At 55.0% G+C, this 25,892-nt stretch overlaps 1 protein-coding gene across 3 annotated transcripts in view; it reads right to left on the bottom strand.

The window, feature by feature from the left end:
* The window catches only part of Kcnip1 (potassium voltage-gated channel interacting protein 1), a 312,467-nt gene that overhangs the window by 172,943 nt on the left and 113,632 nt on the right, over positions 1-25,892 (bottom strand). The window contains exon 1 of one of the 3 annotated variants that reach the window (XM_005334130.4): positions 19,920-20,812. The exons of 1 other annotated variant lie outside the window; for it this stretch is intronic. In XM_005334130.4, the coding sequence (XP_005334187.1) occupies positions 19,920-19,980 (61 nt within the window). In that variant the 5' untranslated portion in view covers positions 19,981-20,812. Of the gene's footprint in view, positions 1-19,919; positions 20,813-25,892 lie in introns of those variants that run through there. One more of the 3 variants, XM_005334132.4, reaches the window with a different exon arrangement.

The raw sequence follows: 25,892 nt of genomic DNA, 5'->3' as shown, positions 1-25,892 counted from the left end.
GACATTAGATTACATCATGACTCTCCCCACAAAGGCGCAGCGCTTTGCTTTGTTTTTTGAAGACTTTTGCTGTGACTAAGAACCCGGGGACACACAGGGACAGCAGTTCTGGGCTGTGCGAGGTGGGGGTGGGGTGAATGTGTAAATGAAGTGCAAACTCCTGCTCAGCCACCCTCCACACTACACCTTCAAGGGCGCCATGCCAGCGTGTGCCTTGGCAAAATAGCAAGCGACCTGCCCGTCATCAGAGTGTCCCCAAAGGTCTAAAAGGCCAAGCTCAGCTGCCTGGCCCTGCCACAGCATGCGCCACTGACGGAAGATGCCTGGCACAGGGGCCCCAATGGGTCGGCACTCGTGCCCTGTCCCAGGAGCCCACAGGGTCTGGGTGGTCACAGGACCTCCCCAAATTCCACAGGAGTCACCTGGCCAGAGTGGATTTCTCTGGGACCTCTGACGCCTGAGGCCGGGGGCTCCTCTGGGCCAGCACCTGGGCCTCAGGTCACTGGGCCCTGCTCATTCCTTCCAGCCTCTCCAGTCCTTCTGTAAGAAGCCAGAAGAGCAGCAGATAAGGACACACAGGGCTTCATCGGCCCCTGCCAGTCGGGCACCACAGCCTGCGAGAGGCTCCTATGCTCTAAGCTTCCCAGTCACCACTTTCTCTGAGACTTACATGAGGACACTGGGCCCAGGAGGGTGCGTGAGTCCTGTGGGGTCACAGAGTGGGGGTGGTGGAGCATGGTTCTGATCCTGCTGTGGTCAGCACCATAAGGTGGGGGCACACAGTGGGACCGGCTTGCATCCTGAGCCGGGCCTGGCATGTCTGGACCCTCCAAGGGTGGTCGCGGGATAGAACCGGGAAGGTCCAAGATGTGTCACCCAGGAGGAGCACCCTCAGCAGCCCCATTTCCCTGGTGACGGGCACAGAAGCTGGGTGCATGGCACCAGGACACAGCACCCTGCTGAGGGAGACGCTGGGCGCCTTCTGGAAGGACTCCCTTCAACCAGGTGGACCTGGAGAGTCTCCCCCCACCCCACTCCCACCCCAGGAGAAGCTTCCAGATCCTCCTGCCCCTCCTCAGTTGCCTGGGAAAGGGGCTTGTCACCACGTTTGGCTGGCACTGCGATACTGCAGTCTGAGTCAGAGGAGCGCTCGACAGGAAAGGTCACGGGCTCCCAAATTAACTCGAGGGAAAACTGCCAATCAGCAGAGATGCGCCACGGGTTTTCACGGAGCTCCTCCTGCCTGCATCCTAGGGGGCTGCGTGGCCGTGCGGACACAGGGCCCGTAGGCACTGCGTGGGGCTGGTCACTGCCACCCCCAGAGGTCAGTGGCCCGGGGCACTACCTTGTGCTTTCATGGGGTCATTTCCTTTATCCTCACAGTGACCCTGGGGCAGGTGGTGCCCTGGTCTCCCATTTCACAGGAAAGAAGAGGTTAACCTTGGATGCTCAAGGTCACCCAATTAGCAAGGGCTGAAGCAGGCTGAGGACCAGGCAGCTTGCAGGGTGTGTGGGCCCCTCTGCTGGAGGCCCCTGGAGACAAGGGCTCACCCAGAGTCCTGGCCACCAGGTCTTGCCTCCAACCCTGGGCACATAGGGAGGACCCAGCAGTGGGGTGCCTCAGACTGAGCCCAGGGCCTCAATGTTCAGCAAAGCCCCCAAGGTGCAGGACAGAAATCCAGCCCTCAGCTGTCCCATGTCCCTTCCTGGTTCAATCTGGAGCAGCACCCAGGGGTGCATGCTTCCTCTGGTGTCCCACCCATCTCCCAGACTCTGGGTGCAGGAGGGTGGAAGCCCTCTACCCTGGTGAGCCCAGGGAACTCAACTTGGTCACTCCAGGGGAGCCGTCCACTCTACACTGGGTCCACTGGGCCTTGGAACAGAGTGCACTGTGCTGGGGATGAGGAGTCAGGCCCCCGTGGGGCCGTGAAAAAGGCTGTGCCCTCCCAAGATCTGTTTTCCCCTCTGTGAGTGAGGGTATGGACTCGTTGAAATTTAACTTTTTTCCCCTAGATTTGACATTTTGTGAGTATCTACCTTGGGATGTGCGGCAAACCTTGGATAATAGAGTCACCATACACTCATGTTCCAGTGCTTCATATGAATTTATGCCATTGAATTCTCCCAACCATCATTGGAGATAGTTTCTATTATCACCATTATTTTTATGTGATAGATAGGAAAAAAGAACAGAAGGGTCAAGTGACGTGCCTCAGGTCACATAGCAACTAAGTGTTGGAGCCAAGATTCAAATCCACATACTCGGGTTCCGAAGCCCAGGACATTCACCTTTACATTCTTCTATTGCACCCTGAAATCGTTAGGCATGACAAACCACCATAAGAAACTGCGGAGGGGCCCTGGCATCTGCCAGGGCTGGGGGTCCTGAGCACACAGGAGATGCAGTGCTGGGGCACAGCCTGGGGATGGAAGGTTGGTGCTGAGGGGGACGGGGTCACGTCACGGGAGGTGGGGGAGAGGCAGCCAGATCTGCATGGAGGTGGGCGGGTCTGCAGGCAGCATGGGGCTGGTCTCTAGAAGGTGAGAGGATGGAAAGGCCATGGGAGGGAAGCTGTATGGCCTAGGCACCCGCCCTGACCCGTGTGAGGGGCTGAGGTGCAAGTCAGAGTCACGTCTGCTGTAGAATAGCATGGCCTGGCTTTAGGCAGGGGTGTCCCAGGAGAGGGCAAGAAGGCCTGTGGCTGCTGAGGGGGAAGAAGCAGGGACCACGGTCACAGCCAGCAAAGGGAGCCCCATCTGTGGCGCGGCGAGCTGGGCATGTGACCCCTGAGTGACCACATGGAGGAAAGCTCAGGAGATGCCCAGCATGCACTGCGGAGGCTCAGCGGGCAGGCGGGCACTGTGTGTGTGTGTGTGTGGGGTCTCTCCTAGGGAGGGGACACGCAGAGAGGAGGGATGAGGTTACGACCTGGGACCCCCCTCCTGTAAAGAAGGGGGCCCAGGAAGAGAGCGCATGGGCTTCCTGTTCCCTGGGCTCTGCAGCTGCCCAGCCTGGCCCTGCAGGCAGGATTCTTGGGAGGGAAGTGATACACTCCTCTTTCAAACTCTACTCTCAGAAGCAGCGAACGGAACCCTGCCTCCGAGTTCTGGCACCGGCCCAGGATTCTCCAGCAGGCTCTGAATTGTGTAATTATCCAAGCAATAATTATGCCTGGCAGAAGCTCTGACTTTCCTGGGGGGAGGGCCTCCGGGGCAATCGCCCAGTGGCCCAGCACCACCAGCCCGCTCAGCCCCGCTCTCCTGCACACCATCAGTGGCCCTGACTGAGGGAGCTGGGACGTCTTTTGCAGGAGCCAGTGGGCGACTGCCAGACTGGGCCTCCTGGGGCACCTGTGAGCATGTTGGGTTCTGCATCCAGGAGGTGCAGCCTCATCTCGGACTCTGCCCACCACGGAGCAGCCACCATGTCCCATAGCTCTGTCGAAGACCCGGAGGGGAAAATCCTATCAACTGGGAGCAGGCAGCTAATCAGTTTACCCGGTTGGTTGCCTGGGGTCTTCCAACATAATTAGCATTCCTACCGAGGCGCCCCGTGAGCGTCAGTCATGCCTACAACTGCCATAGACGCCACCATCAAAGCGTCAACATTCCTTTGTTCCAAGTCCCATACAGACGCGCTCACGCGGGAGGCTTTGGAGAGAAAACTCCAAGCACTGGATTTGCTTTTCTCACTTCCCCTCCTTCCTGCTCGCTTCCTTTAAGGGATCAGGGAGAAGCTGCCAGAAGGTCCCGCAGGAAGCTGGCAACCCCGACCAGACCCAGACCCGGGAGGGCGGTGGATGTGGCCCCACTCATTGGCGGGCAGGACGGAGAAGTCTGGGGGGGATGGGGGGTGGCAGAAGTGTCATCAGGGAGGCTGCTGGCTGCTTCCCAGAGACCTCACAAGGTGGCATTTACCTTGGCGGCTTCCCCAGCCTCTGGCAGCAGCTTGGAGGCTTGGAAAGCGGGGTTTGCTGGCACACCCCGGAGAGACCCATCTGTCAGGAGAGTGCTCCCATTAACTCAGATCATGAGAGCTTCCTATGAAGCACCGGGAGAAATGGGACTGCCACACAGCGGGGACGCTGAAGCCAGCAGGGCCAGCTCTGCATCTCCCCCAGAGGCTCATCGGAATCCCAGTGAACTCGGACTCCCCGAGTTGGCTGCACCCCCCACCCGGGGTGTTCAGTCCTCATGCTCTGACCCTCTGCTGTGCTCTCTCCTCAGGAGGCAGTGCCCACCTTGGGATCCCACAGGCCTGTCCCTGGACAGGGCAGGACTTCTCTGCACGGGTCTGGTCAGACCTTGCCTCCGGCTCCTGACCTCTGTGGCTCCTGAGCTGCCCTGCTCTGTGCCCGGGGTGGCCACATGGCATCTGAACTCAGACCCCTTGGGAGCCAGGGCTGCCCATCCTTGATTTGCTATTTGTGGCTGACCTGGTCATGTGGCCTTGATGCCATCTCTGTCATGTCCTCTAAGACCACGGCTGTCACCAGGCTGGCTGGAGACGGTGCTTCCTGCCCCCTCCTCCTTGCAGCTGGGTGGGGCTAGGCAGCGGGCTCCCTGATGAAATCTGCGCATTGAGTGGTGTCCACCGCTGCCAGGTCAGGGGGTCACGAAGTGGTGGGCCACCCAGCCCCTTCACGTGGAGGTGGCCCGGGGTTGATACAAGGACAAGATGGAAGGAGGCTGGATCTCTGGGTGACCACATGGAGGAAAGCCATCTCAAGCAGATGTATGAATGGGAAACGCAGGTGTGTGAATCAAGCCACAGCAGCCGGTGTTACCCTCAAGCACACATCCCGCCTGCCTGAGATCAGGATTGCCGGCCAACCTGGTGTTCAGTCTCTCCCAAGACTCCAAGTCCACGTGCAGACACCGTCCTGGTGTCACTCCTGAAGGTTGCAGTGCCGGGTGGATTTTGTTCCCCGGGTCTAACTTGTCTCCCTCCCAGATGTGCACTGATGTTATTTACAGCCCTCAAGCCACAGACCTTGTACGTGGGACTCTGAAAGCCTGGAGGTTTGCACAAATAAACCCACACACAAATGACGACTACCAGTCTTTCAGGCAGGAAGAGCTTTACACACGTGCACACAGAGGAATACACACTCTCCAAAGCAGAGCCCAAGGAGCAGGAGAGCTAGCCCGGGCTGAGCGAGGAAGCTGCAAATGTGGCCCTGGGCCAATGAAAACTCCATCTGTTTCTCAGGCCAGGTACTCGGCTGGTCTGACTGCTTGGACAGCTGTGTTAAGGAGGATTCTGAGGTCCTATTCCAGCTCTAATGGAAAAGGTCCTGGGATAGAGGATCCACATCGGCCCCATGAGGTGGGGGAGAGAGTGATCGAACATGAAGCTGTCATTCTTATTCTAGTGACCAGGACGGTGGCAATAAGGAATCTACATTTTCCAAAGCCCAAGTCGAACCACAACAAGCCAAGTAGTTCTTAGCCCTAAATTGAGCGCCCATCAGGGATCAAGGGTTCTGCAGACATCTTTTCAATGAATCCTCAAAGCAACCCTCTTGGGGGTCAGTATTCTTTTCTTACAGATGGAGGATCTGAGGCTCAGAGAGGGTAGGGGATTTACCCAGGCTCACACAGCTCAACAGACACAGAGCCAGCTCCAGTCCATGGCCTGGTCTCTAAGTCTGTGCTTGTTGCTATTACGTGGAGACCCTCTGAATCAGGACTGTGGGGGCAACGCACGGCACTCTGCAGCCTGGTTGTTGTCGGCTGTCAGAGCAGAGCCAGGGTCGGGAGGCAGCTGGGTAGAGATAATGCAAACAGCCAAATGGTGTTGGGTTGGGGCTTCCTGCAGTTTTCTCTTATCTCTTGAGTTGGTTTACTGCTCCCTCAAGGTTTTGGAGTCAGTCAAGAAAGGGAGGAAGATACAGAGGAGAGTGTGATTTTGCACAGTCAGTCCAGTGGTGTGGAGACCCAGGGCAAGTGGGGTTTGGTCTCTGGGGCTTCCGGCTGCTGTGCAACTGCAGCTTCCCTGAGCCTCCGGCTCCCCAAATATCCATGGAGACCCATAGTGGGTAGCAGGTGTCAAGTCCCTGAGACCTAAGGGCCGACAAGTCTGGGTTCCAGCGCCGTCCTTGCAGGTCCCCGTCTGTGACCTCCGGTTGCTTCTAGTCCTCTCTCGGACCTTCCTCAGTTTTCCTATCTCTAAGACAGGGACGCCACGTCTGCCTGTCCGGGTTGCGGGACAATTAAATGAGATGATTTCAGGAAGTGTTCAGCCCAGCGGTCGCTGTCATATACAAATAGCACGGCTTACCTCCCCCTGCCCATGACACACCCCAGTGCCCTTTAAAGAGCACCTCCTGCTAGGCAGGCAGAGTCCTGGGTCTCAGGAGCCTGGGGACAGCCCCCTCAGTTCCCACCCTTTGCAGATGGCACATGGTCTCTTCATTCTCAGCTCGCCCTGTGTCTTCTTGAGGCCTCTCCCCCTGGATCGTCGCAGTCTTCTAACAAGAACCAGCCAGAAGTGAGACCAGCCACCTGGAGCGTCCCCAGGGGCGGGCCACCTGCACCCGTGGCTTCAGAGATTCTCCCTCACCTTCTTCCTCCGCTCCCTCCCTCGCTTCCTCCTCCCTTGACTTTGTTCCAGGACTCGAGGGTGACGACAAATCAACTCCAGGAACAGAGGAAGGTGAGGCAGCTGTGACCCCAGCACTATGTCGGTCTGGCCATTACATCCCTGAGCTGCCTGGGAGACAGATCCCGCCCTCTCTCCATTCACACTTCATCTTCCAAACTCTCCCCAAGGAGCCCACCTGAGCTAATCTGGGTCACCAACCTCACTGGACACAGGAAGAGACCAGTGTCCAGCAGCACTAGCTGCCAGATTGGATTTAAATCCAAGGCCAGTTTGTCTCCAAATCTTATTCCTCACGGGGCAGAACAGTATTGGGACCCAGATGCCTACAGTTCATCCTCCTCTTGCTCAACAACCCCCCAGCCACATGGGATCCATTCGAGAATCCCCCTCTCCAGGCTCAGAATCAGGATCAGGGGATCCAAGCAGAGTCCAAGCCCCACAATTTATACCAGAGACACACAAAACTCGGGCCTATCATTATTCACCACTTAGAATCTCAACCCCTCCACTAGTTTTAGAAATAATGAATGAGGCCAATATTAATAGCTGCTACCATTTACTGAGCCCTTAATCTGTGCCACATACTCAAAAGCTATGAGAACCCTATAATTTGGCCACATGATACAGAGGGACCCAGCTCACTTATGATTTTTGATTTTCCGGTGGAGTGAGAGCCATGCATATTCAGTAGACACTATGCTTCAGATTCTGAATTTGGATCTTTTCCCGGACTAGTGATATGACATACAACCCTCTTTCGAGATGCTGGGCAGTGGCAGGGAGTGGCCGCTCCCTTCACCCTGTGATCATGATGGTGAGGGGAACAACTAGCCCTCTGGGGTGTGCTGCAACTGAGCTGCGTGCAAAGTCCAGAAGGTCAGGTGCTCTCGGCCACTGTGACTTACAGCACCTTCAGTTTCTGATGGCTTTCAGGACATGACCTGATCATGGGTTGAGGAGCCTGCTTGCTTCCTGTGCACCATGCACAGGTGTTCAGGGGCCTCTAACCTGCCCGTAGTGGAGGGTGGCTGGGGGTTCGGGCACTCGAAGCACCTTCTGCAATCTCCCCCGGGACGTGGGGAGGACCCACTGCCAGGAGGAGCCAGTGCAGAGCCAGGACATGCTCCTCGCTCCTGCCACACAGCCAGACACTCTGGAGCAGCTGCAGCAATGCCAGTTTCTCCCCGTTCCTTGTGGTCAGTTAGTGAAGAATCAGACAGAACAGCCTGCCTCTGGGGGCAGGCTGGTGACACAAGGGCTCAGGCCAGGCTGACACCCAGGGAGTCCTCCCAACTCCTGGAGAAGGAGGAAGCCTGCGGCACTCTGTGGGTCATGGAGCTGGTGAAAGCACCTTGGGATGAGATGGGGGGCTGGGCCCAGCCACCCCGGGGGGTCCTTGCGTTCACCCAGGAACGTGGCCTATGCCCTTCATTTCACAGATGTTTACTGATGATGTGACCGTGTCCTGCCATGTCCTGCCATGGCGCTGTGCTGGAAGGCAGGTGGCAAGAGCCGTGTACATGAAAATGACTCTGAAAGGCCAACCACAGGTAAGAGAAGAAACCCGCAGGCAGCCCTGATTTGCCTTATGTTCTTGCTTTTGGCAAATCCATGGGAGAACTTAGGTTCTGGAGGTTGGAAATCCTTTGGGCAATATAGTCAAGGAATAGGGCTGGGACCAAGAGAATGATCCACATGGCCACCATCATCCTTCCACTGCACCACCTCCCCCAGCACACCTCCAGCACCAGCACACCCCTGCCATTACCTTCATGACCACCAACAGCACCCTTAGTCACGGCCATCGTCACCGCCACCAGCCACCATCATCACCATCACCCTCACCATCGTCATTGCCTACACTATTGCCACCATAACCACCACACCACCATCATCACCACCATTGTCACCACCTCCATACCTGGGATCAGCTGCATTACCACCAACGCCACGTGTCTCCGACACCACTATCACTTCCATTGTTACTGTCACCAATGCCTCAACACCAATAGTATGCCTGCTCCACTCATCCTAATAACACCACCCCATCACCACCCCATCACCACCACCACTACCACCATTGCCACCACCAACACTGTCACCACCAACCATAAGCATCACCACCATTGCCTGTCACCTCTCAGGACCCACCTTCCTACATGTGGACAACCTGATGCAGGTCTTTGCCTCCATTTCTGGTGACAAGCTTCCTAGTGACAGCCTCCAAGCCCCAAAAATATCCTTTCCTGCGACCTGCTTCTGGGGCTGGCCCATTGTATCTCTCTGCCTGGAACTTCCTGCTGAGGCTCCTGCCTGGGCCAGGCCCTCGCCCTTTAATCAAGCACCAAAGCCCACCTTGGCCAGGCTGCTCCTGCCCTCCAGTACCAGAGGCTCCGTCAGAGGTGCTTCCCCTGTGCGGAGCCGGCACAATGTCTCACCCTCTGCAGCCTGGGACAGCGAGGCTCCAGGTCAGCCCAGCCCTGCAACTCACACCCAGACCACATTCCAGCCACCTTCCCCAAATCCTGGCTCAGCTGCCCTCGAGAAGGGAGTCACTGGGTACAGGTGTCCCTTGGTGTCCATGGGGGATTGGCTTCTACAGGGTCCCTGCAAAGCCACTATCTGCGGGTGCTCTTATGTAAAATTGTGTGTCCACTCTAACTCATCTCAGTTACTTACTGCCTAATGAAATGCCTGCCCAGCACTTGATTTGGGTGTATTCAGCACAGCATTTAGTGCATGACGAATTCGAGTTTTAGCTTTGGAACTCTTTGGAAATTATTTTTTTTCCTGGAACATTCTTCATCTGTGACCAATTGAATTTAAAGACATGGCACCTGCAGATGTGGAGAGCTGACTGCATTTACTCTACCTTTCTCATCTGGCAAGGGTCCAGTCGTGTCCTCTAATCCCTGGGGTCCTGCACAGCTTACATAGAACCAAGCCACAGAGCTTTGGGCACTTAGCGGGACTCTGCAGACCTGCCCTCATGAGCTTAGTGGACGCGAAGGGCTCTGAGCACAGAGGAAAGGGCTTTGGAGTCCCTCGGTGCAGATGGAGCCCTCATTCTTCCACCAGCCTTTGGGGGACCTGGGCATATCACCTCTCTCAGAGCCGCAGGTCCCCATCTATAAAACAGGGAGATCAGCGCCTGCTTCTCATAGTAGGAGGTTTCACCTCTGACCTGAAACTAACCATCCTGCCCACCTCGTGGGTCCACTGGAGATTAAATCAAAGTGTCAATCACACTTAGACCGCACGTGGGCCGTGTGAAGGTCATTTCTTCTGACTTATTATAAATGTTGTTTTATCAGCACTTTGCACAGCCCCTGGCGCACAGTAGGCCTCCAATGCAGACGACCATTTTTCTTAGTCGGTTTCTAACTCCAAAGCTGAAACACCTAACAGGCTCCCTCAAGAGATGCCTGAAAAGCTGAAAAGATAGAGGCTCGGACGCTGTGAAGAGACGTGCTTTGAAAGCAGATTATATTAAAAAAAAAAAAAAGTCACCAAAATAGTCATTGTGGGAAAAAAAATCTGAATTTTGATCAACTTCCTTATACCAAGTTTACCATTTCTGCCTTAAATTGTGTAGAGGGCCATTAGCCGGGAGTTCGGTGATGTGGCTGTTGTGGCCTTTGGCCTTGGGGATGTCATGTCCTCAGCCCAGGGCTGGCCGAGGGCACAGGAGGGAGGCCCCTGCCCCTGCCACCCCAGCTGGGGTAGGGAAGCCTCCCCAAGGGAGCTGGGCTGACAGCACACCTGATCCCTGGGAAGGTCACCCCGGGCCAGGAGGGCAGCACGGTGACAGGGCCTGGGTGCCACCGCCCTGACTTCCCGGAGGTGGCTGGAGTGGTGTGGCCTCCACCAACGCCCTCCCCTCAATTGGGCCAGCGCAGGCCTGGGTGGGGAACCGAGAGGGCCAAGAGGAGGCGGAGATGCTATTTTCAGCTCCTGGGAGCTCAGCAGCTGGTTGTCCGCCTCTGGCCAGAGATCAGAGGCTTGCTTGACTTCATGCAGTAGGCAGGAGGCCATGAGCAGGGCGCCTTGGGTCAGGCAGGCTTCAAGTCCTTGCTCTCTAATCACCAGCCAGGCAAGGACTTTTCTGAGTACCCCCAGACCCGCTTCCTACCCAGCAAGATGAGATAGTGCAACTGTCAAAAGACCACTAAAAAATAAAAGGAGGTGAGGTCACCTCCCCCCACAGGGGTTCCGCCGAGCCCCCTGGAAAAGGCAGTTGACTTCCGTGCTCCGGATCCTTCCTTCGTCTGTGTGGACTCCTGCTAACTTCTGATACATTTTCTGCCTTCAAATCCCGACTCAAAAGCTCTGCACATCAACTCACCCCCAGCCTGCTCTGGATCCTGAGCGGTGCCCATGCCTCTTAGGCAGGAGAGTCCTAGCTGCACAGGTCTGTTCCCTTGGTCTTAGAGGAAACTGAGAGGAAGACCCAGGATGCCCCTCATCGCACTTGATGTGGCAGAGAACGTGGAGGTACGGCTAGGGCCACGGCTGGCAGAATCAAAATTCAGCCTCTTACTTGGCTGGAATAACATTTAAAATTAGTAAATTAAAACTTAATGGGCATACCTAGTCCGGCACTTCTGTTTTATTAAAAAGAAAGAAAAGCTCAATTTCAGAAGCGCTAATCTGGGGAAATCTGACTTCGTAACTATTCATATGAAGACAAGCAGGGCTGGGGAAGCCTGGGGTTCGGATGGACACAGAAGCGGTGTGACTTCAGGCAATCCTCTCACCTTCTCTGGACTTCATGCTTTGCATCTATAATAAGAGGCTTGAACCAGAAGCTGTCAAAGCTTGATACATAATTTTTCCATCTTGGTATATAATTTTATGTAATGCAATATATATTTCTGTAATGTGTACTCTAGGCCAATGCTTATAAATGTCAGTGGGCATACAAACCGACTGGTGATCTTGTTAAAAATGCAGGTTCTGGTTTGGAAGGCCTGAGTTGGGGCCTGGAGTTTTATGTTTCTAACAAGTCTTTAAGGCTGCTGGTTCAAGGACCACACTTTGAGAAGCAAAAGACCTAGAGGGCACTAACCTATTTTCCTGCATTCTTGCTATGTGCTGACCTCCGTTTCTTACATGTGTTATCACATTTACTATTGAGCCTTAATTTTCTAGATCCTGTGAAGATAAAAGGCCACACAGGCCAGCTGACTTGTCCAAGGCCACATAGCTAATAAGACACGGAGCCAGGATTTAAATCCAGGTCTGTCTAACCAAGAGTCTATGTTCGTGACCTCTGGACCACACATATGTGTAACATGAACTTAGGTCAACGTGCAGCTCAGGACAGATGGGGAACTAACCAGAAAGCCACCGTGCACTTGCAAGGGTAGAACAAACCCTTGCATTTCTTTCCTTGGCAATGATGACCACTCACGAACTGACTGACCCCTCCCTGCCCCTCTGGACACTGTGGGGGCCCTGACTCTGATGGGTGGTGCTGAAAGTTTGGGGTTCTAACATGCCTGGAGATGTTTCAGTGCTCCATCCTTTACTGACAGACCACGATGGCGGTAACAAAGGGAGAAAAATTTAGTTCACATAAATGATTAGAGCCGAGGAGAGAGGTTTCATCCTATTAATGAATTTGCTAATTGGCCTTCTGCCCCCAATCATTTCATATTCAAGCTTTCGCAGTATCTGATTAAGTGGAGACAGATCCAGGGTGCTTTGAGATGGGCTGAAAGTGGCCACGGGTAGTCTGGTTATTCAGTGGGGCTACCGAGTGCTTGGCCGCCTTCTTCCACACCTTTGGCCAGGCTGGGCTATCTGTCCACTAGGGCCCCTTGGCTCCCAAGCTGAGGCCCAAGGGGCAGAAGTCAGTGTGAGGTTAAAAGCTTAAGGTCTGGGACCCTGAGCAAGGCTTTTCTCCTTCGAGAGCCTCAGTTTTCTCTTCTGCAAAATGGGAACTACAACAGTGTCTTGTCCTGCAGGGCTGAAGGGACGACGGTGCCTGGCACTGAGAGTGGCTGACCCACTTTAGCCATCATTAATGCTTATAAATGTCAGTGGGCATACAAACCGACTGGTGATCTTGTTAAAATGCAGGTTCTGGTTTGGAAGGCCTGGGTTGGGGCCTGGAGTTTTATGTTTCTAACAAACTCCCGAGGCTGCTGGCTCAAGGACCACACTCTGAGAAGCAAAGACCTAGAGGACAATAACCTATTTTTCCTGCAATCTTGCTATATGCTGGCCACTGTTTCTTATATGTGTTATCACATTTACTACTGAGCCTTAATTTTCTAGATGATCTGGAGATAAAAGGCCACTCAGGCCAGCTGACTTGTCCAAGTCCTGTCCAATCCTCGCAGGTGACACACATATTCATACCTTTTGCCATCTAAAGTTGACAATTTCCCATGGTGTCACCGGAGACACCGCTCAGCATTCCAGTGACCATGGATATGATGGCTTGGGCCTCTGAGGTGTGGAGTCAGAGGCCACAGGACAGAGATCACTAAGGGTGAGCAGATGCCAGGAGCAGGGGTTACCCCAAGGGCTGGAACCATCTCCCCTAGGCCAAGTGCTGTGCACCTACCCTCTGCAACCCTCCCCCTGCAACCCTCCCCAACCCCACTCTGCCCAAAGGGAGACACAGACTGTCACTGTCTCCATTATGCAGAGGAGCAAACTGAAAGACTCTGTGAGATAGGCTGTGGGTCGGTAGAGGAGGATGCGATCCCAAGCCTTCACTTTAACCTGGTGATCCTGGCCATGATGCACCCTGGCCACAATGCACCCTCTGCCCAGCTTCCCACCTGAGTGCAGTGCGCCCCCCCTCACCCCCCGCACGCCCCCCACCATTGCACTGACGGAGCCATTGAATTTGGCTGGAATGGCCAGCAGGTAACGCAGAGCACCACCCCTGACTAGGACAGGGAGGGGCTCCATCCTATCCGAGGAAGCTACTTCCAGGAGGTGACCTACTTACAACGCTACCTGGAGCGGGGGTGAAGCCCGGAAACAAGTCCCTCCGAAGGCCCCAGGACTCTTGGTCTCTTTCTTCCTCTCTCCCCTAAACACTGCTCCTCTCTTGCCTGATGAATGGGAACAGCAGCTCCAGGGCCATTATGCAGAATGTCACAGGCTTCTCCCCGAGCAGGCAGACGCGGATTTCTCATCTGCATCGCCACGTCCAGGCACCACTGGGAGCCACCGAGAACACGGGCTGTGGCCCATCCATCCCCACCTCCACCAGCCCACATCCATTAAGCCTGGACCCAGTGTCAGGCCTGACACAGGCCCTGGAATACAAATCAGTCCCCGAGAGCAAGGCAGAGAGATGAGTGGGTAAAGCCATCAGGACAGTCTCTTCCTGTGTTCAGGGCTGCAGCGAAGGGACAGCGACAGCTGTGTGGGAACCGAGAAGCCAGGGACGTGCCAATTCAAAGCCAATTCAAAGCCAGCAGACAAAGTCTCAAGTCTCAGACCAAGTGCCGTCTGCAGCTGCCCTGGAGGGCTTTCCCACAGGAACAAGGCCTTGAAGGGTGTGTAGGAGCTAGGACACGGGGAGGGGCTCCAGGTGAGCGGGGAGAGGAAGGTGGGTGGTGAGGCTGGAGTAAACCTTGGATAGAAGTGACAGCAGGGAAGCAATGCTAAAGGTTAATTATGGGATGGGCTATGTTAAAAAATAAATGTCTAGATAGACATAGAGCCCGGATGTCACCCAGACAGGGTACAGTGGAACCCCAATGCAAGGGGACACAGGAAGTCCCTGGGGCCTTTCTTTCCACAAGAGAAGGGAAACAGTCTCTCGCGCCTCCCCGACCTTCCCCAGGTCAATTTGGATACCTGCTGGTCTCCAAACAATGGCCGGGACTCTTCTTGATGAATTCTTGGTTTCCTCATTTCTAGGAATCATTTGCTACAAGTCTGCTCTTCATTGGCACCAGGGTTTCTGGACCCTCGATTCCTTCCAAATTTCACAGTGGGGCCGCGATGGTTGAGTACGGTTTGTTCCTTCCAAAAATCATGATGGAGTCCAACTGCCATGGAGGTGGTGGGGAGACAGCCCACTATGGGGTTTGAAGGCAGGGCCTTGGGAGGTGATCAGGAGCAGGTAAGGCCACCTGGGGGAGCCCCATCACTGAATCCTGGTGGCTTGATAAGAAGAGGAGGAGACCAGAGGTCACCTAGGGGCCCCTTATGTCTCACCACGGGATGGACGCACACCTCAGGACCCTGCCAACAAGATGTGTCTCTCAACCTGGGACCTCCAGAACCATGAGCCAACATGAGCCTCTTTTCTTGAACAGGCCCCCCATCTGTGGTCTTGTGTTATTAGTCACAGAAGACGGGACTAAGACAGGGTTAGATGCAGGATTTGGGGAGCGTGGTTATCAATATTGATTCTTCACGAAGAGTCCTTCATCACCGCTTCTCTAGGACCCTGCCAGTCCCCGGACGCGTACCCTGGGTGCTCACCCACTCCCGTTCAATCATTCCTGCTGTCGTTCTTTGCTTATTCATCAGTTGCCTCATTCACTTGCTCATTTATTGAGCCCCTTATTCATGCAGCCGCTCAGCCCCTGCTCATTTGTGAGATCAGCTCCTGCACTTGGGCGTTTACAGAGCTGATAGTGAGCAAAGCCCTTCCAGGTAGACAAAGTCCTTCACCAGGGTCCAGAATGAAAAGCCCCATGGGTTCTAGGCAGGAAATCCTACACATTTTCCAGCCTTTTCCATCTCTGTGCTGTTTATCTCGAGCTCCACTGAGTTTCTTGTGGAACTGAGCAACCAGAGATGTGCCTGGCCCTTGGTGTGGGTTCCTCACACTTTTGTGCATATCGGGGGCTGGGGGTAGGAACACTGTTCTCAGCACTTTCCTACTAAATGGTAAACAGATTTGGTACATTTCATGGACAAAGCCAATTCAAAGCCAGCAGACCAAGTCTCAATTCATTCCAAGTCCAGGGCTGGGAACTGAAATCTCAGGGGGAAGCTCACTTTCCCAGCTGGGACCGAAGTTCTAGGAAATCATGGAGAGCCACCATTGTTTTTGATTTCCCCTGGGAAGTATTTACCGAGTACCTACTGTGTGCAAAGAACTGAGTGGGAAATGGTGAAAAATGATTCAGTTTCCTGCCCTAAGAAGCCGGGACTCTAGTGATGGGGAAGGAGCTTAACACCTCTCAGGGTCACCTAATTCCAAACATGACCTGTGACTCCTAAGAACTCAGACCTTAACAGAGTTTAGGAATTCAGATGGGGGAAGTCGCTTCTCCCTGGGGCTTAGAGACAGCTTCCTGAGTATAGAAACTGCTCAGTGAGGTCGTGGAGCGTGGGCAGAATTTTAATTAGCAGATCGACCGGGAGATAGAGACTACTACGGCGCTACTGGGCGAAGGGGCAGAGATGGGCAAAGCTGGATGCTCAAACATGTCTATCCCTCAGTATTCCCCTTTACAAAGGAAGAAACTGGCATTTCCAAGGTGAAGCGATTTGCCAACGGTCCTTTGGAGCCAGGATTGCGCGACCGCAGAAGATCTGCTTCTCCATGACCCTGCCTCTCGCCGGTCTCCTGGATGCCTCCAGGTTAAACGTGCTGCTCCATCAATACACTCTGAAATCTCCAGGGTAAACTCTGCCTCCATAAATTCTCCAAGGGACTCCATGATTTAGAAGCCAGGAGACCAGCCCTATATCTTTGTCTGTCCTGCAACGCGGCCTTCCAGAAAGCAGTTCCCTGGGCATTCTAGAGACCCGAGCAAGGCTCAGCCCCTTCTCAGAATTCTGAATGCCTCACTCAGTCCTGGAGGCATAACCCAACAATGAGGGGTGTTTGCTTATAGGAACATCTCAGCCTAGGTGGTCTTGGCCTAGAGTCAGCTTCCCTAAACTCTCCTGCCCTCCCACCCCCACAACCAGCAATTGCACCTGCATGATGCTCCTTTAGTTGTCCCAACCCCCTAACCCAACTCGCTCAGCCATTCAAACCCAGGAGCAGGGTCCTTGGTATGAGAAGCACAAATAAAACTGTCAAGAGTCCGAAACTGCCTGGGACTGGATGCAGAAGCTGAGTCCCAGAAGCACGGCTTTACCAGTTTTTAATTAAAGGCTCACAAAGATCCCAAACAGAGAGAAGGCTGGAGAGTGAACTTGGATGTTTTTATTCAGAGGCAGAGCTCTTCAATTACTTGAGATTTCTCTGCCTTCAGGGACCTTTCCCTGAGCTTCCCAGTTGGGCTAGGTGCACTCCTTTGCAGCACTAATCATGCAGAGTCCTTGGTGTATTTTAATGACATGTATGTATTTCCAAATTATATTTTCAAAGCATTCAGGGCTTTAGTTTAGCAGGCTGTGTAGTTTTCAGGACCAGGCAGGAAGCAGAGGCCAGCTGGAGATTGAAGCAAGGGATCAGGGTCTCAGAGCCGAGGACTTTGGTCTTAGTTACTTGGACAGGGCTGGAAGAACATTCCAGATTCAAGCTGTTTAGACTCTCAAAGGTACTGCCTCCTTCCAGTGTGGCCTTACTCTGGGCATATGGAAGCTCCAAACAACACAGCCATAAACTGAATAGTAATCTAAAATTTGCTGACCACTTATTATGCAGCAGACACTCTGCTAAGTGTCTGACTTGCATTATCCCTGAAATGCACACAACTCAACAGCTATTTTAAGATAGTAACTACTACTGTCCCTGTTTTACAGTTGAGGAAAACAAGGCTTAGTCACACAACTAGTGAGTGGTGCAGCCTGGGTTTGAACCCAGCAGGCGGGGGGGGGGGGACTGATAGCTGGGTTGAAAACCCCAACCACTCTCTTCTGACTGCATCTAATTAGATCTGAGCCCAGCCTTGCAGAGATCACAGCAGCAGCTCCAGTGAGAGCATCAGCAATCAAACCGTAGAATTTGAGAACCAAGTGGAGCCTAAGAAAATGTCTACTGTAACTTCTTCTTTTTAAAGAAAACAAGGCATGGACTGGGACAGCGACCTGGCCACCAGCCCTTCTGTCTTGCTCAGTGGAATGCCAATCAGCAGAAGACCCATGCAAGGGAGGCAGCTTGGAAGTCAGGGTCTCCTCTGATTAGCATTCCACTAATCGAGAGTGAGAAAAGACTCTGCAGGGCAGCTGCCCGGGGAGGCGAGCAGCTGCGCTCCTGAACACTTCAAGCCAGTGTTTCAGGCTTCTGTGCAGGAAGTGCCCAACATCCAGGACTCGGACAGTGGCTCTGGACCTACTAGGATCTCTGTTGTAAGGGTTAAGTGAGCAGGCAGATAACACACCTAGCAGTGTGCCAGGCACACAGTAGGGGCACAATGAATGCTGGTATCCCCCTTTTCTTTCTTGGGATTCTGGAGAGAGAAGCAGAGAGCTTTGGCTTCTGAGAGTCCTGCAGGAATTGATTCAGGGTGACCTGGAGTTTCAGGTAGCACAAAGGAATGGTGGATGGTAATGTCTGAGGTCTTGCTGTCCCCAGTCCTATTAAAGGAGCTAGCTCCATGTCTGTCTGTCACTCTATCCTCTCATCCTTGTAAGCATCTCCTATGAGTCTCTGGTGACTGTGGCCAACACAGTGTACGAGGCAGGGTCCTCTCTCCCTCCACTTCCCACACCTCTAGTTCACCTCTGCAGCACAGCATCCCACCTATTAGATGGATAAGAAAACTGAGCTTCGGGAGGTGAGGGGACTTGCTGAAGGTCACAGAGGAAAGGCACAATGAAGCTGGTTACACCAGACGTCACTGGACTCTAGAGCCCGAGATTGTTCTGTGACCCCTAACTGTCTCTTAACGGAGTGCAGGTGTTGAAAGTTCTTTTAAAACAACCCCCCAAATTTCCTGTCTCCACAGTCTTCTGATCTCTAGGACCTCATGGTAGTGAGATAGGGGAAGGAGTCCTGGCTTTGGTGCTAAACATTGTCCCCAATCAAGCAACATCCCAGGACCTGTGAGAGGCGGGGCTCTGGAGGTCAAAGTCCCCTGCCAAGGCTTGCAGATGGACCTGTCCTGCTTAGGACTAAGCAAAGGGCAACCAGTCCCTCCCTGACACCAGGATGTGGGACTCAGCTTGTGAATGGGCCAAAGCCTCTTCTTGTGTCCTGGCCTGAAAATTCTGTCCCGGTCTCATCACCTGGGGTCTGCACCCAAGAACTCTTTCTTTGGTGCTCAGCCAGCCTGATATTTCTGGGGACCGGACCAGGATCCTGGACCCCTTCTTCCCAAGGCCTTCAAGGACAGTCTACTCCTGGGGAGCTCTTTGGTTCCAATCAAGGTGAGATGACCCAAGTCCTAAGAGTAGACTCATTGTCTTCCAGGGCCACCACTGCCCTGGTAGCCTTCTGAGCACTGGCCAGCACAAGGGATATGCGTGTATCCCCCACCTGTAACCAGATCTGGCTCCAAAAGCAGAACTTGAATGTTTCAGTGTCAGGTTCCTTAAAATCCTTCCACTACTCACAACAGCATGTGAACATTAATCAAAACCAAACCCGTCGTTCTCTTTTCCTAATTGTTTCCAGGTTCTACATCCCAACAAGCAACTTTCCAACTGCTGGCTAGGAGGCCTGCACAGGCACCATGGCCCCCACTTCACATGGACCCCTTGACAAGTCACTGGCAACATGGCCCAGCTTAGCTGGGAACATACAGCTGCAGGCTGTAGGCAGGAGGGACTCCAGTGTATTATGCCTCTTAAACCTTAACGGAAACTCCCCTCTCAGCCCCCTTTGACAGTGCCCTGTGATCCCGGACCTTGACAGCTCGCCCATGAGATGCCCTTGCTCCTACTGACTCCTGAGCCACCAGGACAGGAGCCCTGGGAATTTCACCACCTGGCAGCAGCTGATTCCTTTTGGCTTGCAGAGGTTTTTTTTTTTTTTTTTTTTGAGGGGGTGGGCAAGCAGGGCCCCCTCTCCCTGGTTGGGAGACTAGCAGGTTTGCACCTGGTATGGTCAGGGGAGCAGTGGGTGAGTGTGAGCACCCTTGTTGGATGGCGCCGGTGCCATCCGTCATGGGAGCAGAAGAGCTTCCCAACATTTTCATCTGAGAATCCAGTCACCTCCACCTGTGAATCTGCTCCTGGTGATTTCCCCCAGAGGAGGGTCGGCCCCTGGTGCCCCAAAGGGGTCCAGTTGCCTCTGGATCCAGCACCCACTCTGGCTCCCTCCTCTGGGTGCTCACACCAACCCTCCTTACTCCTTTGGATCTAAGAACCTGTTTGGGCTCCTTGTGGAGATGGGGGCCCAGACTCAGGGAGGCAGATGGCGACCCCAGCTCAGCACCCAGAACCCCCAAACCCAGCCAGGGGAACAAAAGGAAAAAGGACTGCTTACCTTTAGAGGGTCGCCTTTGTTTGGTTTGCAGAGATGAGAAGGTGCCCATGACGGCCCCCATGGCAGCGAAGACTTGAGTGCGACTTGGGACCCCGGGGCCCTGCCCTCCCCTCCCCTGAAAGGAAACCAGTGTGTCTTCTCTACTCCGAATTGGAGGAGAAAAAAAGGAGGAAGCCGGGAGCCCCGGCAGCTCGCCTGCAGCCTGGAACGCAGCGAGCGTGGGGCTGGGGCTCAGGGAGGCGGCTGGCTTCCCTCTCAGCCCCGCACATGCACTGACTCACAGGGCCGGCGGCTCGGGTGAGCCTTCGCCACGGCTCCCGGGAGCGAGGACGCAGCCGGTGGTTCCCTCGCCAAGGGCCGAGGACGGAGCCCCGGAGTCTGCCTGGCGCTGGACACCGGGCCGGCGCCCGCCCGGCCGAGGCTGCCGAGCCCGCGCCGCGTGCGGTGCGGGAGCCGCGCTCCGCCCGCCCCTGGGCGCTCCCTGCCGGCGCTCGGGCTGGTCTTGGGGGCCGGGTACCGATCATGAATGAACAGCGCCGGGATCCGCGCGGAGCGAGCGGAGCCGCCGCGCGCCCGCCGCTGCGCTCAGGGCGAGAGTGTGAGCGGCAGGGGCGCAGCCGGCGGGTCACCGCGGAGGGCGGCGGGGACTGCACGAGGGGCGCCGGCCCTGCTGCCCGCACCTGCGCGCCCCAGACGCCCGGGCGTGCGCGGGACACCAGGGAGAGCGCCTGGTTGACGGGTGCAGACGCACCCGGGGCTAGGCACAGGCTGATGGGTGGGGTTCAGGGGGCAGCAGATTGCCCCCCAGGGAGAACGTACGCTTGTGCGTGTGCATGCGTGTGCGTGTGTGTCCCTGTGTGTGCTGCGTTTTGATTTCGTTTGACTTCAGGGGAGATCATATGTAGCCCACTGCTTGGATTCCTGGGGTGGGGAACAGCCTGCCTTGCTTGCCCGGGGAGGGTGAAAAGCGCACATCCAACTGGGTGGTCCTGCAAAGAGGGCGCTCTCCGGCTCTGTGGGGGCTTGTGGGGCTGGCAGAACCCTCTAAGGCCAGGGCCACCTGCGAAAGATGAAAGACTGGAAATTGGGGAGGGAAGAGGAGCTGGGGGGGGCCTTTCCTTTCTGTTTTCTTCTGTGTCTCCCCTTCCTCTCTCCCTCCTTCATGGTTTGCCTTATTCTCGCTGGTGGGCGCAAGAATTTAGCAGCCATCAGCTATGGGGCAGGGCTTGAGCCTGTGTGCCATCTCTACCTGCTGTAAGCCCTTATTTCAGATTTCAAGAACCTCCAAGTTCCATCTCCATTTTTTTTTTTCTGAAAGGGCAACGTCTGGGTGCACAGGAGTGAGGATGAGGCGCTCCTCTTCCCCACCTCTGAGCAGCAGGGTTCCCACTAAGACCCTTTTGGATTGGCACAAGAATCCTTGGTCTCCCAGGCTGTTCCTGGACCCCTCCCTGGTCATTTTCTCTCAGCCGCACAAATATGCACCATGTTTGCAGTTCACCAAGTTCCCCAGCATAGGGCCTCATAAACATGCACACTTAGTCCCACAAACATATGGGCACAGGTCCCTGAAGCCCACAGACATTGCTGCTATGCACACAGACCAAGTCCATAATGCATCTCTAAGACCTCACCCAAGACCCACACAGCGTGCAGATGCACACAGTACAAAATAGCGCCCCTGCATTCAGTCACACAGGCATAGGTCCCCTGGGAGCTGCCCCTTCAAGGCTGCAGATAGTTTGTGACTTACCCCCTGGGGCAATTGTAGTGTTCTTCACCTACAGTGCTTATGTTTTCTCCAATGCCAGCAGGAGTCCTACTGTGTGCCTCAATAGTACGCCTTTCCTTTGGGATGTCCACCACTGTTGAGACCACATCACCCAGTGATGCCCATCCAAGCCTGCCGAGTCAGCCAGGTGAGGCCTTGTTATCTCCATGGAGGAAAGTAGAAGTGTGTGGAGGGTAAGACATTTACCCAAGCTGCCCAGTCAGAGTGTGGGATTAGAACTCAGAGTTCAGGCTCTGTTGCAGCCTCCTGTGGACCCTCCTGTTGGCAGACGAGGGCACTGCAGGGCCAATGAGCTGGAGACACCTGCTCTGGGTCCCACCAAATGCAAAACCCTCACTCTCCTACCTGCCAGTTTAGGGCCATCTATGCATCAGAGCCCTGGGATCCTGGAAAGGAGCAGGACACAGGAGCTGGCCCTGCCGCTCTCTGGCCTCCCTCCTCCAATCCCTGCTAGGAAGAAGAGTGGGGTGGGGCTGAAGCCGGGGGTCTCCTGAGGACCCATCAGCATGGCCAGGGCTCAGGGAACAGAGGAGGGCTCTTAGCTGAAAGGATGCTGTCCCCTGGGGGGTCTTTGGCAACCTCTCAGGACATCATTGGAGAAGCACCAAGCTGCCCCCACCTGGGCCTCTGCTCATCTTCAGGCAACCTGAACGCCTGTGTGCAGGACACACTTGGGTGGTGACGCATGGCCAGGATGCCCTTCTCTCCTCTCCTCTCCAGTCCCTGAAGAGGCAGAGGACTGACAAATTACTCCATTTTACTGATCAGACATGGCAAAGTGCCTCTGGAGCTTTTCACAGTCTCTGCCTCTGAGCACTGGGAATGAAGTGAAGTCACCAGTGTGAAGGCCACACTGCTGGGCTTCTATGGCCTGGCTTCTGTCAAGCCCCCTGGGCTCCGGCACTCCCAGCAGGACCAGCTCCACTCACCTCTCACTGTTCCCCAGATGTGCCCTTGTGGGTCTTCTGCAGGGCCCTTGCACAGCCCATTACCCTGACGCAAAGCATCCCTGGTCCCTTCTGCCACCTGGCGACCTGTTGCTGCTCATCCTTGAAGGTCTCCAAGTGTCATCCCCTCCAGGAGATCCTCCTGGCTGCGAGGCAGTGTCCTGTAGGGGTCCTCGTGGCACTGGAGGGTTTGTTTCCCTGCAGAGCTGTCATCACCCTGCTTCTCATTGTCCTTTCTCTCCCTGGCTGGGGACTGAGTCCCTGGAAGGCAAAGCAGTGCAGGTCTAGCTCCGTACTGCCTGCTCAACCCCTGGTTTCTAGGGGACTGTGGTCAGTCTCTGCTGGTGAATAAATGAACCAGCTTTTTTGCTCAGTGACCCGCTTAGTAAATGAAAATCGGTGATGACCAGATCACCCCTGCCCCTTAGAGGGAGAAACACATCCCCCTCGTGAAGATCAATGCATTCATTCATTAACAAAGGTTTCTGGAACATTTATCATTGAGCAGACGTTTGCATGCACCATAGCTCATGTAGTCCTGACGGTGCCCTAGGATGTAGGTATTACCTGTGGATGGACAGACACACACGTGCACCATACACACCACCTGCTCACAAAGGAGGTGCTCACCAAGTATGCATCTAAGCAGGAATACATGGGGAAGGGTGTGAGGAATGAGAGGGGATCCAGGTGATGGAAGACCCGATCTCTGCCTCTGAGGAACTTGCAATAGAGAGCAGAGAACTGTCGGGGAGAAAGGGAGCCCCAGAGGCGAGTGCTGGGGGCATTTCTGCCAGTCACTCTGGCTGCAGAACCCCACGTCGGGCTATCCCTGACATGGTGTATAGGCTAAAGTGACCTTGCCACCATCATCCTACCGGAGCGGCAGTGGCCATGGACCCCTTACTCTGGAAGGCCAGCTAGCTCATGCCCCACCTCCCTCACCCACTCTGGTGTGGACTATGTCCCCACAACATCCGTTGGGTTGCAGCCCCAGCCCCCGTGCAGCTGCATTTAGAGACACAGCCTCTAAGGGAGTCATTCAGCTCAAATGAGGCCATCAGGGTGGGGCTGTGGGTTCTTCCAAGAAGAGATGCCAGAGCCACCCACCCCTGCATGCACCAAGGACAGGTCCTGTGAGGACATGGAAGGTGGGGGCCATTGGAGGCCCAGAGGGGAGCCCACGCAGACAGCAGCCTTGCCGCACCTGGATCCTGGACTTCTGCTCTCCAGGATCTTGGGGAGAGAGCCTGCGTCTGACTCTGGTGTTTTGTCCAGGCAGCACCAGAAGATGAACACACCCCTCCAAGACCCAGCTATGCCCCCAGAAGACTCTGAAGTGAGGCCTTCCCTGTGACACGAGCCTCCGAGTAGACCCATGTAGGCCTCCCCTAAGGCCATTCAGGGAGGAGGGGCCGAGACCCTCAGGGGACTGCAGGGGTCCTGCTAAAACATGCCGGAGCTTGTCTGTGTGTCTGCAATGTGCCAGCCACCCTTTCCCACCATTCTCTCCTCCCTCCCTCCCTCCCTCCCTACCCCCCCATCCATTTCCCCATCCCCTCCTTCCCCTCCTCTTCCTCCTCTCCTTCCTTCCTATTGATGTTCCCTTGGCCAGGTTTCTTCCCATCCTTGTGGACAATGGCACCTCAGTCCCACCACAAACAGAAGTAGCATGGTGTCAGATGGGGTCTGGATTCGGCAGGCTACTGGAAGGGAATTCAAGCCTGGATCCTGCTCCTTTGCTGTGTGATGCTGGGCCTGATGAATGCTTTCTCTGAGCTTTTCTTTCATCTCCTTGTGGACTGTGTCAATAGCCACCTGCTCATGCTGCTGCGAGGGGTCTGGAGATGATGACCATAAGGTCCATGGTATGAGCAGGTAGAGTGGCCTTCTGCTGGGGCGGCGGGGTAAGGGGCTACTACTCCTGTTGCTGTGGCCAGGCGTCATGCTGTACTAGAGAGATGTAAAAACAGTCAGCCACAGCCCTCCCGTGCCTCCATCTCTGCTCTTCATCTGTTTGATAGGAAATCTATTCTCAGGGTCCCCATCTGGTATTAAAAGACTCAGATTAGTTCGGGAAGGGAATGTGGTTGGCACCTAATTCTGTGCGATTCAGCACTGTGCTCGCTGCTGTCTTGAACCACTTCCCAAACGTTCTGCATGCATAACTCTGGCCTCCTCAAATAGACTGCAGCCTCAGAAAGCAGGGCCGAGTCTCCCCTGCTCCGTGTACGCCCAGCCGCCCCCGCCCACCACAGCTCGGCCTGGGCCAAAAGTCCTAGGTGTTCCACAAATGCCCCAACTGGGATCACTCAGGCCAGGGGAACGGCGTCACCAATGAGCTCGGGGTTCAAGCCTCTCTTCTCTTAGTAACGTGTCCGTGGGTCCCAGCTTCCCATCTGTGACACATGGCACAACCACTCCCTGGGGCTGGTGTGAGAACTGGGTAAGGGCAAGTCAAGGGAGAGGGCTCTGTCTCTGCGAATCTCTGCTGTCATCATCTGCATTGGGGTCGTTTAGCTTTTCATTCTACAGATGCTTGTTGAGCATCATCTCCATGCCGGGCACTCTCCTGAGCAGATGGGTGAGCTGGCCATCGAGGGCTTCGGACCATCAGGTCAACTCATTGTTAGCAGCTAAGTTTGTGCTGGGAAGGAAAGTGGGGGGGGGCAATGAATCCGCTGTCACAGGTGCTCCAAGAAGCCAGGTCGGAGAACCCCGTGCACATGAAGAGATGCTGCAGTGCCTTGGAGCTGGAGAGGTCGGGGCAGGAGGTGCCACTTTCAAGTCAGGGAAATCAGACCCCACGTTCTGGGTTTGCTATGTGACCTTGAGCAAGTTATTTGACCTTTGAGAGCCTCGATTTCCCATGCTTGCCAACAGAACAAAGCCTCAGCAACGCAGGGGTCAGACCCAGGGTGAGACTGAAAATGACTGTGGTGACAAAGAGGGCACCTGGCATGGGATCTCCCTGGCTGCAGCGCAGTCCTGGCTCAGAGGACACTGGTTCCATGGCTGTCTCCCTTGCTGATACCCTTTGCTCCCCATCTCTCCAGAGGGAAGGAGAGACCTGAGGATAGGGTTGAGGTTTGGAAGTGCCTCTCCTGGCCGTGTCCTCAGGCGGCCAGCCTGGCCTCATCTGTCGAGGCTGATCATGTTGTTTGAGGAGCAGCTCTAATGTGGGCTGCAGGGGAGCCGGGCGGCCAGGGCCCGGGCTTTGCCCCGTGCGTCCTG

The sequence above is a fragment of the Ictidomys tridecemlineatus genome, chromosome 1 (genome assembly GCF_052094955.1).
Source record: "Ictidomys tridecemlineatus isolate mIctTri1 chromosome 1, mIctTri1.hap1, whole genome shotgun sequence".
NCBI lineage: Eukaryota > Metazoa > Chordata > Mammalia > Rodentia > Sciuridae > Ictidomys > Ictidomys tridecemlineatus.
Note: the sequence above shows the minus strand (reverse complement) of the source record. Positions and strands in the feature narration are given on the sequence as shown.